This window comes from Zosterops lateralis, assembly GCF_965231275.1.
Source record: "Zosterops lateralis genome assembly, chromosome: 6".
Lineage (NCBI taxonomy): Eukaryota > Metazoa > Chordata > Aves > Passeriformes > Zosteropidae > Zosterops > Zosterops lateralis.
The window spans coordinates 1334376-1351234 of record NC_139761.1 but is presented as its reverse complement, the minus strand read 5'-3'; the positions used below and the strand labels follow the sequence as shown (position 1 = coordinate 1351234).

Here is a 16859-nt window from a genome sequence, read left to right as displayed (position 1 = left end):
CTGAGCAAATATTTACAGGAATGCAGCTCCAGCCTGGCAGGGAGCTCAGACCTTTCCTCTCTGCCCGGAAAGGGACCGTGCTCCGTGTGTCTCGTTAGGAATATTGGCTTTGTGCTCCTGCAAGAAATGCCGGCTGTAAATGAAATGGATGCACACACAGCAATGGATATAAAAATATAATTCAATTATGTTCTATTACTTCGGTTCTGCCTTTCAAATAATGCCCCGAACTGGAGGAAATAATGTCCTTTCATTTCTATTCATCACAGCTGAGAGCCTTGTCAAGGACACGACTTGCTGCCTGTACTTTGATATTGCTATTAAATTATTTGGTTTCTTCTGCGTTTCCAGTAATCCCTAAAGCCAATTGTGACATTTCCTCAATTCCATACATCCAGCCTAAACGCCTCTATTTGTCTCACCGTAATTATGACACGTTGGCAGTGGATTTTTTTCGGGCTGCTCCGATAATGACAGATGGATTTTTCCTCCTCCCGGTGGCGTTCCAGCCGCAGCTCCCCATCCCCAGGCAGCAGCAGACACTCCCCACCCTTCAAATTCCCTCAACATCTTCATCAGATCCTGGAATAAAGCCCCAAAAATGGTTTGGGTGGGATGGGACCTTAAGGATCATCCCATTCCACTTCCTGCAGGGCATGGAAAACTTTTACTCTCCCAGGTTGTTCCAAACCCGATCCAACCTGGAATATTCCAAGGATGGAGCAGCCGCAGCTTCTCTGGTCCAAAGTGCTTGGCCTTGATGAGCCTGGTCTAATTAAGAGTGTTAATGATGATTTAAGGAGTGCTTGGTTTGTGCTGAGTCTGAGAAAGTCTTGCCCCAGCCATTGATCACAACCAGGGTGTGTTTTCTGCTGGTTTAGGATTATCCCATTCCACTGGATCAGGGAATTCCAAACCCCATCCAATCTGGAACATTCCAAGGATAGAGTAGCCACAGCTTCTCTGGTCCAAGGGCTTGGCAGCCTGCACTAATTAAGGGTGTTAACGATGACTTAAGGAGTGTTTGGTTTGTGCTGAGTTGAGGCAGTCCAGCCCCAGCCATTAATCACGACCAGGGTGCGTTTCCTGCTGGTTTAGCACCTCGTGAGGACTGGGCTATGTCAGATCCATTAATTATTAATTCCCTAATCAATCTCCATCCATCTTCCACCCGTGCCTGACTCTCCTTTAACACAAAACCCACAAAACAATGGATGTAATTCCCAATTTAAATCCCAGGCAGTGCGCGGAGCAGCGACGGCCCGCCGTAATTCCAAGAGCGCTTTTGTTGCCGTTGGCTTCCCAGGCTCTCACGTTGGTTTTCTCGCTCGAGATTCAGGTTGTTTAAAGTCCTTGCCCTCTAAAAGCCCCGAGTCGTGTTGGTACAAAGAAGCGGAGTCTTCAAGGCCTTGTTTTCTGGTTTCTCGAGTTGTTTATTATTTGATATCTCAGAGTTTTCTCTCTCCCAGCCGAGGTCTGGGCAGGGCTGGGCCATGAGGGGACGGCCCCCGATGGGGTCACCTCACATTTATACAGATAACCACGGGTGGGGTATTTACAATTTCACACCAATGCCCAGGGCTCACACTAAAAGGGTCATTTCTGCTCTGACCCAACCCACTGTCACTGCCCTGTGCCATCACCACCTCAGGGGATGGAGGGCGGAGGAGAAGGAGAGGGACACGAGGCACCACCCAAATCCCACCATCCTGTCCCCCATTTACCTCTATTCTATCAACCCCAAAACTACTGAATTTTGCATGTTCTACTGTGCTAAACTACTGTTTTCACTTCCTGGTGATTTGCAATTCCTCTCCTTGTGCTGGAAGTTTCTCCCATGGGCTGAGATCAAACCCAGTGTTTTCCTGGGCTGTGCCAAGGTCTCCAACCCCCTGGACCAGCTCCACACCCCCTGCCCAGGGCTCAAATTCCCTTTCCCGGGTCCCAGCTCATCCAAAGGGATTTCCTGGACTCCGACACAGGCAGCTCTGAGATCCCGGGATGCTCGGGATGGAATCCCAGCCCCGCTCCCACGCGGAAGCCCGTGAATGGGAGCCCCTTTCCCAAGGCTGCAGCTGCGGCGTGAATGGGAGCGGGGCGGGTCCCCTCGGATCTGTAGGGCCTTGTTCTGTCAGGGGAGGAGCTCCCGGGGGCTCTGCCGCTCTCTTGGGGCCCTGCCAAGCCCAGCCTGACTCCGAAAATGTGGGATTGGGGCTCAGAAAATCCTGACTTGCAAAGGGCACTGGGGATGCAGAGCGCTCAGGGCACGGGGTCGCTCTTGTGGGGTGCAAATTTAAAGGCAGTGAAAAGGAGGTGGGAGAAAAGAGGGAGTAAGTCAGAGAGAACAATGGGATTTTTATTTTTTTTTTAATTTTATTTGCCTAAACCCCAAATTTTTAGAACTAGAACTCTTCTAGAACTGTTTATCTGGAGCATTTTCTCCTTTTTTTCACGTGGTGTGCAACTTCCACTGGGATCTCTCTTGCCTCAGGCAAGTTTTGGGAATGTTTGTTTGATAATGATTTTTGTTATTCCTAACGGAGTCGACGGAAGGTTTCCACTGGGAATGTTGGCTGGAGGTTGGGGTTGGGGGAAGATTTGCTGCCCCTTGTTTAATCCTGGAAGTCATCCAGGACAGACCTCGGCTCAGACAGTGATTTTGAGAGTGATAACAGAGCCCAGTTTAGTCCTGGCTCCTTCTGGCAGGGATGGTTGGGTTGCGTTTGGAATTCTGGGGATTTGTGGGATTTCATACCTGAGCCTCCCCCGTGTCTCCATGAGTTTTGGGGTTGGGGGATTGTGCTGCCTCTGAGGCCTAAATTCCTAAACTAGCACTGAACCTAAATTAATAAAATCCATCACTCTTTTAATTCCATGTTGCAACTTAGGGATCAATCCAGGCTGGGGGATAAAGGAATTGAGATCAGCCCAGGAAGAAAAACTTGGGAATGTTGGTGGGTGAGAACTGGACTTGGCCATCTCAGAATCCCCCCAGAGCCCTGGGCTGATCCCTCAGTGTGGGCAGCAGGAAAGGTGGGAATTCTGCCCCTCTGCTGGAGAGAGCTGAAGCTGCTGGAGAGAGTCCACGGAAATCCATGGAGCTGCTCTGAGGGCTGGAGCCGCTCTGGAGCCAGGCTGGGAGAGCTGGGAATGTTCCCCTGGAAAAGAAAAGGATCGAGGAAGAGCTGAGGGTACCTAAAGGGCTTCCAGGAGAGCTGGAGAGGGACTGGGGACAAGGGATGGAGGGACAGGACACAGGGAATGGCTTTTAGATGGAAAAGGGGAGATTTGGGTGGGATATTGGGAATTGGGAATTCCTGTCTGGGCTGGAATTCCCAGATTTGCTGTGGCTGCCCCTGGATCCCTGGCAGTGCCCAAGACCAGGTTGGACATTGGGCTTGGAGCAGCCTGGGACAGTGGGAGGTGTCCCTGGGACAGTGGGAGGTGTCCCTGGGACAGTGGGAGGTGTCCCTGCCATGGCAGGGGTGGCACTGGGTGGGATTTAAGCTCCTTCCAACGCAAACCATTCCAGGATTCCAGGAATAACTCCCCACTCTTTTCTCCATTATGAGAGAAATATCAATGTAGAGGCATATTTGTGGATATTTGGAATATTGTGGATATTTGGAATATTGTGAATATTTGGAATATTGCGAATATCCCCTTCATAAGAGGGGTTTGACCCTTTATCTGCTCCACCAAGTCCTATTTGCTGAAAACCTCAACAACCTTCCTGAATTTCTTAATATCCTTTAGATTAAATCCATCTTTCCGTGTCTGTGGCAGCAGAAATCCAGGGATTTCTCTTCACTTTTTTTTGGGGATTGGAGCTGAAAGCGAAACGTGTGGTGTAAATAAAGGGAAAGCGCTGTATCCAAACCCTCATTTCCATGTACTTTGTGTTTGGAGCGTCGGGATGAAAGGGATGTGTCCCAGCCTTTTTATCCCATCCCGCTTTGTTCCTGAAGGGTGGCAAAGGGCTCCCTTTCATCCCCAGGATTATGGAAATGGCCCCACCAGCTTGGCTTTTATCTTCTGCTTCAAGTTTTGAAGGGTTACCCGTGGTTCCCTTGTTCCCCTGTCTCAGGATTTGATGGGAAGTGAGAGCAAAGAGCAGCTCCTTGCTGGATTTGTTCAGGAAAAAATGATGAAATCCAGGAGAGAGGAAGGGAGAGGGAAATAGGTGCCAGCTGGGTGTTGACCCCACAGGTTCTGGTTGTACCTGCATCTTTGTTTTTGTCACCTTCTCCCCCCCCAAAAAAAGCTCTTTAAGCAGAAAACATGGCACAATTCCCAGTTTCCCAGTTGGAATCCCAAATCAGGGATCCATCAGCTGCTGGAAGAAGAGCTCAGAGGATGCGAGCAAAGAGATCCTGGCACAGGATCTGGGGTTCTGGATTTTTAGCCATGAGCCCAATTCCTTTGGTTTGAAATTCCCTGAACTAGGAATTCATGCTGGGAAGGATTTGAGGAGTCCAAAACTGGGAGGAACTGGGAGAGAAGGCTCGGATTGGGAATCTCTGTTCTCCTTAGGGGTTTCCTCCTGGTGACCAAGGACTGAAGGAGTGGCTGGAGTGAGGGTTAGGTAGGATTTTAGGGAAAATTTCCACTGTTCCAGCATTGCCCGGGCTCCCCAGGGAATTGTGACATTCCCAAGGCTGCCAGAGCTCCAGGAGATGTCCAGGGTGGGATTTGGGGGGGTCTGGGCAAGGCCAGGAGCTGGATCAATGATCCTTGTGGATCCCTTCCCACTTGGAATATTCCATAAATATGATGTTCCCAGTTCTCCCAGTGCCAGGACGGGCACAAAGGAAGCTCTTCCCATTTATTTTGTTCCCGTTTCCAAATGCAGACAAAGCAAATTCCTCCTGGGCGAAGCCCAAATGAAGCAAACTCTGATTTTATGGCTGATCCTTGTATTTGCCTCTAGTGCTTGGTTTGTATTCCTTTAATATTGAAATAAGATTCCCATCTAAAGCAGAACACGCGGGAATATCTCGGTGTAATAACAAGGATGGGGATGTGATTTTGGAAAGCAACATTTTTATTGCCTCTCCCTTTTTATTGCCACTTTTGCCGGCGTTCTTGGCCCAGAATGTCAATCCTTCACCTTCATTCCTGGGTTGTTTTTTTTTTTTTTGGAATTGCTGCTTTTACTGGCCTAGAAATGGATATTTATATGTTGGTTCATCATCTGTGCAGCTTAAGGAATGCCTTGGAGCAAAGCCTGGATCCAGCAAGGGTGGATCCTTCAGCATAGGGGACACAGGATGTCACAGCTCAGAGTGCAATTTTATATTTATATTATTTATATTTATATTTATATTTATATTTATATTTATATTTATATTATTTAATATTTATATTATAGGTATAATTGTGCTTATGATCATATATATATTTATATATTTATATTTATTTAAAATTTTAATTTTAATGGTTTTATTTTTATTTTAGTATTATATATTTATATTTTTTATATTTATATTATTAATATTAATATTCTTTATATTTTATTTATATCTATATTCTCTCATGAATTGCTGCCCTGTCCCTTTTTTTTGAGCATTTGCTCTTCTTCTATGACATGGAAACGTTTCATGGAAAAGGAGAGACAAGAAAAGATAATTAAATTTAATCACTTCTTTCCAAGTATCAACCTGTGCTGACTGTTCCTACTGCACCTGGTCATAGGATTTGATGGGAATTTTATGAGAATTTTATGGGAATTTTGGGAATTAGGTGTGAGCTCTGCAGGTTGTACATCCCAGAGAGGGAAAAATGCCTCTGTCAGGGATTGTTCAGTCTCTCCATGTGCAGAGAGATGATGTCCCAAGGGAGATGTCCTCTCTGGATTCAAATTCCAGGGATTCATCCCAGCTGGCTGGCAAATTCCCAGGAGTTCATTGGGGAGGAGGTGGATGAAGAGGGATGGATGAGTGGCAGGATCTGGCCTGAGGAGAACAGGCTTCCCATGCCAAAGACGTTCTTTACTAATTCCTTTTTCCAAGGTTTCCGATCCAGTGTGCTGGCACCTGTCCCACGCATGGCATGTTACATCCCAAATGTGGCTGCAGGGCTGTCCATCTGTCCGTCCATCCATCCATCCATCCATCCATCCATCCCTCCATCCATCCCTCCATCCATCCCTCCATCCATCATCCATCCATCCATCCATCCATCCACCTTCCTTCCATCCATCCATCCATCCATCCATCCCTCCATCCATCCCTCCATCCATCCCTCCATCCATCATCCATCCATCCATCCATCCATCCACCTTCCTTCCATCCATCCATCCATCCATCCCTCCATCCATCATCCATCCATCCATCCATCCATCCATCCACCTTCCTTCCATCCATCCATCATCCATCCCTCCATCCATCCCTCCATCCATCCCTCCCTCCATCCATCATCCATCCATCCATCCATCATCCATCCCTCCATCCATCCATCCATCCATCCCTCCATCCATCCATCCCTCCATCCATCATCCATCCCTCCATCCATCCCTCCATCCATCCATCCCTCCATCCATCATCCATCCATCCATCCATCCATCCATCCATCCATCCCTCCATCCATCCCTCCATCCATCCCTCCATCCATCCATCCATCCATCCATCCATCCCTCCATCCATCCCTCCATCCATCCCTCCATCCATCCATCCCTCCATCCATCATCCATCCATCCATCCATCCATCCATCCATCCATCCATCCCTCCATCCATCCCTCCCTCCCCCCCTCCATCCATCCATCCATCCATCCATCCATCCATCCATCCATCCATCCATCCATCCCTCCATCCATCCCTCCATCCATCCCTCCATCCATCCATCCATCCATCCATCCATCCATCCCTCCATCCATCATCCATCCGTCCATCCGTCCGTCCGTCCCTCCATCCATCCATCCATCCATCCATCCATCCGTCCGTCCGTCCCTCCATCCATCCATCCCTCCATCCATCCCTCCATCCATCCATCCATCCATCCATCCATCATCCATCCATCCGTCCATCATCCATCCATCCATCCATCCATCCGTCCGTCCCTCCATCCATCCATCCCTCCATCCATCCATCCATCCATCCCTCCATCCATCCATCCATCCATCCATCATCCATCCATCCGTCCATCCATCCCTCCATCCATCCATCCATCCATCCCTCCATCCATCCATCCATCCATCCATCCCTCCATCCATCCATCCATCCATCATCCATCCATCCGTCCGTCCATCCATCCATCCATCCATCCATCCATCCCTCCATCCATCCATCCATCCCTCCATCCATCCATCCATCCATCCATCCATCCATCCATCCCTGCTCCCATCAATCCCGACCTGCCTCTGCAGGCCCAGATTTGCTGTGGCTGCCCCTGGATCCCTGGCAGTGCCCAAGGCCAGGTTGGACATTGGGCTTGGAGCAGCCTGGGACAGTGGGAGGTGTCCCTGCCCATGACAGGGCTGGAATGGGATGATCATTAATATCCCTTCTATCCCAACCACTCCCTGATTCTCCGATTCCTGTTGTTTTACAGCATCCCCTTCCATCAAGCTCCTGGTGGACGACCCCATCGTGGTGAACCCTGGAGAAGCCATCACCCTGGTGTGTGTGACCACTGGCGGGGAGCCGGCGCCCAGCCTGACCTGGGTGAGGTCTGCGGGGGTCCTGCCCGACAAGACCGTCCTGAACGGGGGCACTCTGACCATCCCCGCCATCACCTCCGAGGATTCCGGCACCTACAGCTGCATCGCCAACAACAACGTCGGCAATCCCGCGAAAAAGTCCACCAACATCATCGTAAGAGGTGAGTTCAGTTGGAAAAACATGGAGTTTTCTCCTGGAAGCCTCTTCCAGTGCTAATCTAGCGGGACAGCAACAGTCAAAGTTTAATGTTTGTTGTTCGATGTTCAACATTCAGTATTCAACCTTAAATGTTCAATGTTTAATGTGCAATCTTCAGTGTTCAACATTCAACATTCATTGTTCAATGTTCAATGTTCAGTGTTTAAGATTCAATGTTCAATGTTCAAGATTCAATGTTCATTGTTCAACTTTCAGTGTTCAGTGTTCAACATTCAATGTCCAACATTGAAGGTTCAATGTTCAACACTCAACATTTCATTGTTCAACATTCAACGTTTAACATTCAATGTTCAACATTTAATGTTCAACATTCAACGTTCAACATTTAATGTTCAATATTCAACATTCAATGTTCAACGTTCGATGTTCTTCATTCAGCCTTCAATGTTCATTGTTCAATGTTTAATGTTCAGTGTTCAAGATTCAATGTTCATTGTTCAATTTTCAGTGTTCAGCGTTCAACATCCAATGTCCAGTGTTGAAGGTTCGATGTTCAACACTCAACATTTCGTTGTTCAACGTTCAACATTCAATGTTCAACATTTAATGTTCAACATTCAATGTTCAATGTTCAGTGTTCAATGTTCAACATTCATTGTTCAACGTCTAATCTTCAATGTTCAACATTCAATGTTCAATGTTCAAGGTTCAACATTTAATGTTCAACATTTAACATTTAACGTTCGTTGTTCAACGTTCAATGTTCAAAGTTCAACATTCATTGTTCAACATTTAACATTCAGTGTTCAAAATTCAGCATTTAATGTTCAACATTCAACTTTCAACAGAGAGGGTGTCCTCTGTTTCCGAATGGTCCTGGTTGGACTAAATTCTGAAGATCTTTTTCAACCTTGATGATTCTCTCATTGCGGGATTTCTGGTCATTTCCAATCAGTTGCGGGATGAATTAGTGCTGGTTTCCAAGACTCCCAGAGTTCTTGTGCTGGGATCAAAGCCCTGAGGTGGAACAAGGGTGGTGTGGTGCCTGTTTGTGCTGGGGAGATGCAGCAGCTTTTCTGTGCAAAGTGGGGAGAAATTGGTTTGTTCAGCCTGGAGGGGACTGAGGGGAGACCTCACTGTGGTCTCCAACATCCTCCTGAGGAGCAGCTCTGGTTTATGGTCCCTGTGACCAGGGAGGGGCTGGAGCCGTTCCAGGGCAGGGTTAGGTTGGATTTTAGGGAAAGGTTCCTCCCCCAGAGGGTGGAACAAGCCCTGGAAAAGCTCCCCAGGGAATGGGCACGGCCCCGAGGCTGCCAGAGCTCCAGGAGCCTTTGGACAGCCCTGCCAGGGATGCCCAGGGGGGGATTGTTGGGGGGTCTGGGCAGGGACAGGGGTTGGGATGATCCCTGTGGGTCCCTCCAGCTCAGAACATTCCACAATTCCATGAAATGATCACCAAAGGTCTTGGACACATCCCGAGTTCCTGGAGTTCCCATTGCCTGGTTCACCTCTTCCTTCCTCCTTACCTGAAGCTGTCACTGAAATTAAAGCTGGGAATATCCTCCCTGGTGGGGAGCTTTAGGTTGATCCTGCACTTTAATTCCAGGAAATATCAGGGAAAAGTGTCTGAAAATGGTCTTGCACAACAATTTCTGCCAGCTGGAGGGAATCTTTCCCTGCTCGTTTATTCCCTTCTGGAAAATCCCTGGGACACAGGTTTGGATACAGAGACAGATTGACTGTTTGGCATCATCAGAGAGGATTCACTTCCCTGAACCTCATTTTCCACAATTTAATCTGGGAATGGTGGTGAAACACAAACTCCAGGCTGCAGGAACTTGAAAGAATAACTGAGCATTGTTCAGTCTTGGGAAAAAAAAATGATGAATAACGAGGAAATGTGGGAATATTCGATGGAGGCCACAATCTCTGCTCAGTTTTTATTCCCCAAAATCTCCTGTTGTCCAGCAGGATGAGGAATTAGGAGCTATTTCTGTCCTGGAGGTCAGGGAGGGAGTGTTGGATCAGCCTGGATTGGATCAGGAGATGGGCACGGATTTATTTGGAACATTGTGTTGGAATTTGAATTTCTGAATTTGGCCCTGAGGTTTTGTTGTCGTTCCTTGGCTCGGAAACATTAATTTTCTGGGATTTACATGGGGATGAGGTTGAAAAAGGGAACTGGGAGCGAAAAACATCTTGGGATAAGGAAAAGGAGAGGAAAAACTTGGTGTGAAAAGAGACCTCAAGGTTTTAATTGACCCAGCAGACAGCACCAGCCAGCCCTGAGGAAAAGCCACATCCCCAAATCCCTGCAGACACAAATTCCATGAGTCATGGCATCATAATTAAAAAAAAAAAAAAATATTAATATCCCCTCACGTTTTTATTTATAGAAGATGATGCCTGGGAGCTGCAAGGTGGTGAACAAAGTCTCATTAAAACACTTTTTTTTTTTTTTCCCTTTTTCCCCTCTGCTCTGTGGCCCTGTTAATGCTGAGAAGCGACCACAGTGAGAGGAACCCATCAAATAAATGAAGCTCAGCTCCTTCCTGGCCCCAGTTTTATTATTTCCCCCTTATTATCTCTATTATATAAACTCTTGTCTCTATATAAACTATATAAACTCTCCTTTAGTAGGAAAAAAAAAAAATCTCCATTCCAATCTGGATTTATTTTTGCTGGCAGTGATGCTGAGTTGAGGAGTGAAATGTGAGAGAAAAGCAGGGTTTGGGTTGACTTTGTGTGTTTATTTCTCAGCGTTTTGACTCATTTCTCTCTCACGTTGGCTCATTTGGCTGTTGTGGGTCAGGATTTTCACACAGCAGCTGAGGAGAGAAGAGAATTTGCTGGAAATAGAAACTCCCAAGCCAGGCAGGAGAAGTGTTTGGTAAATGGAGTTCCCATCTCACGTCAAGTGCACCCCAAATCCCACGATTCGACAATAATCCCCCAGTCTGACCCAGAAATAAATATTTGGTTCCCTCAAAGCACCAGCAGGGCTCCGAGGAAATGTTTTCCCATGAAATTTCTCTAAATTTCAGGGTCTTGATCCGACTGTCCTTTTGTTGTCTGTGCTTCATTTCATGATTGAAGCATCTCCATGAATTTTTTCTGGATGCTTTTGTATTTTGTGGCTGCTGGTGACCCACAGCTGACTTAAAGGTGGAGAGGGACTGGGGACAAGGAAGGTGTGGATGTGTTGGAGGAGGACACGGAGCTGCTCCCAGGGCTGGAGCCGGGCTGGGAGAGCTGGGAATGTTCCCCTGGAGAGGAGAAGCTCCAGGGAGAGCTCAGAGCCCCTGGCAGGGCCTGAAGGGGCTCCAGGAGAGCTGGAGAGGGACTGGGGACAAGGGATGGAGGGACAGGACACAGGGAATGGCTTTAGGCTGGAAAAGGGGAGATTTGGGTGGGAGATTGGGAATTGGGAATTCCTGTCTGGGCTGGAATTGCCAGATTTGCTGTGGCTGCCCCTGGATCCCTGGCAGTGCCCAAGGCCAGGTTGGACATTGGGGACAGTGGGAGGTGTCCCTGGGACAGTGGGAGGTGTCCCTGCCCATGGGAATTGGATGGACTTTAAGGTCCTTCCCACCCCAACCATTCCAGGGTTCTGTGATTCCAGGGTGGCTCCTCCATCCAGTAAGGGAGGAAAATGCTGGATAACGCCCTTGAAGGACACATCAGGTTGGGACTCAGGGAGAGCCACAGAAACGTTTTCCAGGGTGTAAAATCAAGAGCATTGACAGAGTTGGGAAGGGTCTCAGGTTGTGTGAAAATCATGGAGCCACAGAATTTCTGAGGTTGGAAAAGTCCTCCATGATGGAATCCAACCATCCCCCAGCCCTGCCAAGGCCACCACTGCCCCATGTCCCCAAGTGCCACCTCCACAGGGCTTTAAATCCCTGCGGGAACGGGGACTCCATCCCTTTCCTGAACATCCCATTCCATTTATTCCCTCCTGAACAACTTCTTCCATTCCCACCTTTTATTGAATCCCTCTTTCTTTCCCGCTGTAACAGCAGCACATTTTTAATTCCATTTGGCTCTGCCTCTGTGACTTTCACCTTCTGGGGAGTGGAAACCTCGTCCTCGGAGTTAATTTTTCCGAGGGGTGGGATTCCCTGTCAGCTGAAATAGAAAATAATGGCCGTGCTCAGCAGCAGCACAAAAGCTCTTCCCGAACAAAAAGCACTCCAGGGAAATCCCTTTTAAGGCCAGGATTGCTGGAAGTACCTCTGGATTATCCCTTTAAAAAATTGTGTGTGAACTGGAGGAGTGGCTGCCAAAAAAAAAAAAATTTAAAAATTAAAAAAAATTAAGGGATAAAAGCAGAGGGAGGAAGCTCAGATTGGGAAATTAATGAACTTTTTGTTGCTTTTTTAATTAAATGAAAATCCTGGGATTTTATTCTCTCCACCTGCCTTCCTTCTGCTTTCCTGTTCTTTATCCCAAAGCTGCTTTTAGGAATTTCCCTTGGGGTTTAGAGGAGTAAAAAATAAAATTGAGGCTGATTTGACATCAGCACCTCTGGAATGAGCCCAAATTCCATCAGTTGAAATGTGAGCAGGACCTCCATGAGCTGCTGAGCACCAGAGCATGGGAAAAGCCCTGGAATTTTATCCCAGAGCTGGAATTGGAGTTTGGTGGCAGCTGTGATAATTGTCACCCAACAGGTCACTCATGGCAGGAGGGTGACGGTGGCACATCTGGATTTGTGGTCACTGCCTGGAATCTTCTGGGATTGGTTGGGAATGCTAAAATCCTAAAATGTTGGGTTTTCCATGGAACTGGCAGAAGGGGCTTTTTATTTTTCATCCTTTTTTTTTTTTATTATTATTTTTTTTTCCTTTATATTCTGGCAAGAGCTTCCAGCAAGTGGGAGAATGCAATAAATTGAATAAATTTAGGGATGGGGGTCTGGCACATATGGAAACATCAGGGGTTGGTTGGGAATTCTAAAATCCTAAAATGTTGGGTTTTCCATGAAATTGCAGGAGAAAGGTTTTTTTCCCATCTGTTTTTTCCTCTCTGTATCCTGGGAAAAGCTCCCAGCAAGTGGAAAAATGGAATAAATTTTGGGATGAGGGTCCATGGTGGCCTTGGCAGTGCTGGGATAACACCTTGGCTCGATGATCTCTGAGGGCTTTTCCGGCCTTAATAATTCTGATTTTTCCATCTGATTTCCTGTCTGGAAAACCCCAAAGGCCTTGGCGAATATCCACAGGCATCTCCTCCATGGAGAAACTCCCACTGTGATGGGATTTCCAAAGGTTTTAACCAACCAAATCTGACCTGCTCATCCTGAACATTCCTACAGCCATAAATTCCCAGTGTGTGCTCCCTAAAACTTTACAGCTCTGGGAATGAATGTGAGGAAAAGCAGAGCTTTGGAGTTGAAAAAATCCATTTATTTTTATTATCTGCCACAGGCTCAGCCCTGTGAGCTCCTTCCCAGGCTGGGGGGTCATGGATGAGTTCATAAAAGGCTCTCCTATAAAAACGGAGATGGTTTATTGATCCTTCTGCCCTTTCATTAGGACTTCCTGGAATTTCTATGAGCAGGAATTTGATTTTGAAGGGAGTTTGCTGCTCTGGAGGACATCATGAGGAGCCTGTTGGGCACCACGTGTGTCGGGAAGGATTTATCAGAAGGGATTTCAGGAGATAGGATTTGTCTGATCCCTCTCCTTGTGTTCAGGTGGAAAAATATTTGTTCCCCATTTTTCTCTGGGGGTGCTGGGGGACAGTGACTGGACATGAGCTGGGAAAGGGGCCACAGGCACCTGGATCAGGAATTGTGTGGCAGCAGGAGCAGAAAAGCCATTTCTGTCCTGTTTGCCCCCTGGGCTGGAACTGCTGGAGCACCTCGAGGGCTGTGCCCAGTTCTGGACCCCTCAGTTCAGGAAGGACATGGAGGGGCTGGAGCGTGTCCAGGGCAGGGAATGGAGCTGGAAAGGGTCTGGAGAATCCCTGAGGGAGCTGGGAAGGGGCAGAGCCTGGAGAAAAGGAGGCTCAGGGGGGACCTTGTGGCTCTGCACAAGTCCCTGCCAGGAGGGGACAGCCGGGGGGGTCGGGCTCTGCTCCCAGGGAACAGGGACAGGAGGAGAGGGAACGGCCTCAGGCTGGGCCAGGGGAGGCTCAGGGGGGACAGCAGCAGGAATTTCCCCATGGAAAGGGGGCTGAGGCCTTGGCAGTGCCCAGGGAGGTTTGGAGTGCCCATCCCTGGAGTGTCCCAGGAATTGCTGGGGGTGGCACTCAGAGCTCTGGGCTGGGGACAGGGTGGGGATCGGGCACAGGCTGGACTCTTGGTGACCTTGGAGCTCTTTTCCAACCTCAATGATCTCAGGATTCCCCTGGAGACGAGGATAAAGGTTATTCTTCTTCTTGATTGGCAGAAGTTATTAATTACTAAAGCTGATCATTGTTTTGGCAGTGTTTGTGCTGTGCTTTGATATTGTTTTTGATTCTGGCTGATAACACACGACAAGGTCTGGGCACTTTTACCAACATTTTCTTTTTGGCAGAGAAAAAGTTGGATTTTTTCCAAGTTTTTTCCCCTCTTGGAGGGGAAGGAAACCAAGAGGAGAAGGATGAATTCACAGTGGTTTCTTCTGATGTTCCCAAGGCACTTTGCTGCCCTTGAAATGTGTTTTAAGACACTTTTCCTGCTGCATCAAGCAACTGGGACTGGGATTTTTAGGTATTTTCCCAGTCCGATAAATAATTTTGAGAATTTTTATAGGATCGTGATGAAGTTTTGAGGTCTTTAAGAGTGGGAGAAAAAGCGTTGAAGGGAAATACATCCCAAGTTGAAGGGAAATTATTCCCATGGAAGAAATCCAGGAAGGAAATCCAATCTAAGGAAATTCTGGATTCCAGCAAAGCTTCTGAGCCACCCCAAAAACAAGAATAGGGAAAATCCAGTGTGGAAACCTTGGGAATGAGGGGTTTCTCTGGGATTGGAGGAATGGCTGAGTTTCACATAGAAAGAAAAGAAGGAAGAATTCCAATGGATAACTTTGGGGCAGGAAAACTCAGCAAGGCTTTTTTTTTTTTTTTTTTTTTTTCTTTTTTTTTTTTTTTTCTTGGGGGGACAGCTTTGGCACAAGATTTCAACTTTGTAAACGTCCTGGAAAATATCCAGCCTCATAATTCTGAGAATTTCTGATTTTTTTGGCAAGTGCACTGGGGGTTGTGGCAGCTTCTCTCATGGGTCTCATTTATGTCCCAATCCTTGTCTGGCTCGTGACTCCTGAATTCCCATTTCCTTGGGAAATTCTTGGGAATTTCCCATCTTTGGGATGGGATAGCCCCAATCCACTGCTCCAGGCACACATCCACATCTTGGCAAGCCGGGATCTTGGAGCTTAGGAAATATTTTGGTTTTTCCCCCCTTTTTTCTTCTGCAAGGGGTTTTAAAAGTGGTAAAATTCCAGCTGCTAAGTTGTCCCTGTTTTTTCTTGGTTAAACTCCTGCAGTTTTTTGGGATGTGTTGGGATCTCATCCACGATCCATTGTCTGTATCCCTTTAAAATCAGGGAGGAAGCATCTTTCCATCAGGAAAAATGGGAGGATACATCAATTTCTGTCTCCAAATCCAGCACTGGGGCAGCTCCTGGTTTTTTCTGGGAGGTGGTGGAATTTCCATCCCTGGAGGTTTCCAGGCCTTGGAAAACCCAACATGAGCTGGAGATGGGAGAATGAAACTCCCGAGCTCAATCCCACCTGGATATTTATCGGAATTACGGAATGGTTTGTGCTGGAGGAGATCTCAGAGATCCCATCAATTTCCAACCCCCAATTTCCGAGGAGCTTTTCCTCCTAAAAGCCGTTAAAAGAGGAGCCACGCTGAGTTTCTCCCCCTTTGATCTTCGCCTTCATCTCCTGAACGGATCAGATTTGGAGCGAGTTGTAAACTGAAATTTTTTTTCATCATTCAAAGGAATCCAAACCTCCCCCTCCTTCAAAAGAGCAGCTCCAAAGGAGCCGGGAGCTAATTAAGCAGAGCACATGGAAAAAAAAAAACCAAAAAAATAATTAAAAAAAAAAAAAACAGGAATAAAATAATAATAATAAAATAATTCCTTTTCTTTGCAAAATTAGCAGCAGTTTCTAAAAGCAGAAACAAAAAAAAAAAAACCAACCCTGAAGTCTCTCCGTGGGATTTGCATTTAAATTGGAAGTGGGAAGGCATCTGGCCTTGGAAGTGCCAAATAATTGCTTGATATTTAAAAGTTTGGAGATGCTCGAGGAGAAGACGACGTTTGACATCTTAATTGCTCGGGGAGCTGCTCTGGAAGTTCGGGATTTCAAAAAAACTTCCATCTCAGAGCGTGTTGACAGGAGCAGAAGGAGCTCGTGCTGAAATGTTGGGAACGTGGGGCTTTTTTTAGCAGGAATCTGCTTCAAATGTGAAGGGAAGTGGAATTTTCTCAGTTATCTCAGAGTCTTTTCCTCGTGGATTTGGGAAGTGTTGGGAGAGGCCGCTCAGGGGTTGGGATGGGGTCACAATCCCCGGAATTCTGGCCAAAATGGGTGGATGAGGACAAGGTTTGGTGGTGACCACAGAGGTTGGTGGTTGGACTTGGTGATCTCAGAGGAGTTTTCCGACCCAAACAATTCCATGATTCTAAATGCTCAATTTAAGGGATTTGGATTTTGAGGGGGATCCGAGTTGGAATGTCATCCTTAAAAACTCAGACTATTTATTTCATTATTCTATTTTTTAATGGTTTTTGAATTATTTTTGATTTCCTTCCAACCCAGACTGGTCCTTTTGACCGGAATTGCATCCAGGTCTGCGATTCTCAGGACGAGGAAGGTGGGGATGTGTTGGAGGAGGCCACGAAGCTGCTCCAAGGGCTGGGAATGTTCCCCTGGAGAGGAGAAGCTCCAGGGAGAGCTCAGAGCCCCTGGCAGGGCCTGAAGGGGCTCCAGGAGAGCTGGAGAGGGACTGGGGACAAGGGATGGAGGGACAGGACACAGGGAATGGCTTTAGGCTGGAAAAGGGGAGATTTGGGTGGGAGATTGGGAACTGGGAA

At 47.3% G+C, this 16859-nt stretch overlaps 1 protein-coding gene across 1 annotated transcript in view; it reads left to right on the top strand.

Moving 5' to 3' along the window:
• Positions 1-16859, top strand: part of MDGA2 (MAM domain containing glycosylphosphatidylinositol anchor 2) — a 231052-nt gene that overhangs the window by 124784 nt on the left and 89409 nt on the right. Inside the window, exon 6 of the mRNA XM_083863873.1 lies at positions 7550-7819. Within this exon, the coding sequence (XP_083719999.1) occupies positions 7550-7819 (270 nt within the window). The remainder of the gene's footprint in view (positions 1-7549; positions 7820-16859) is intronic.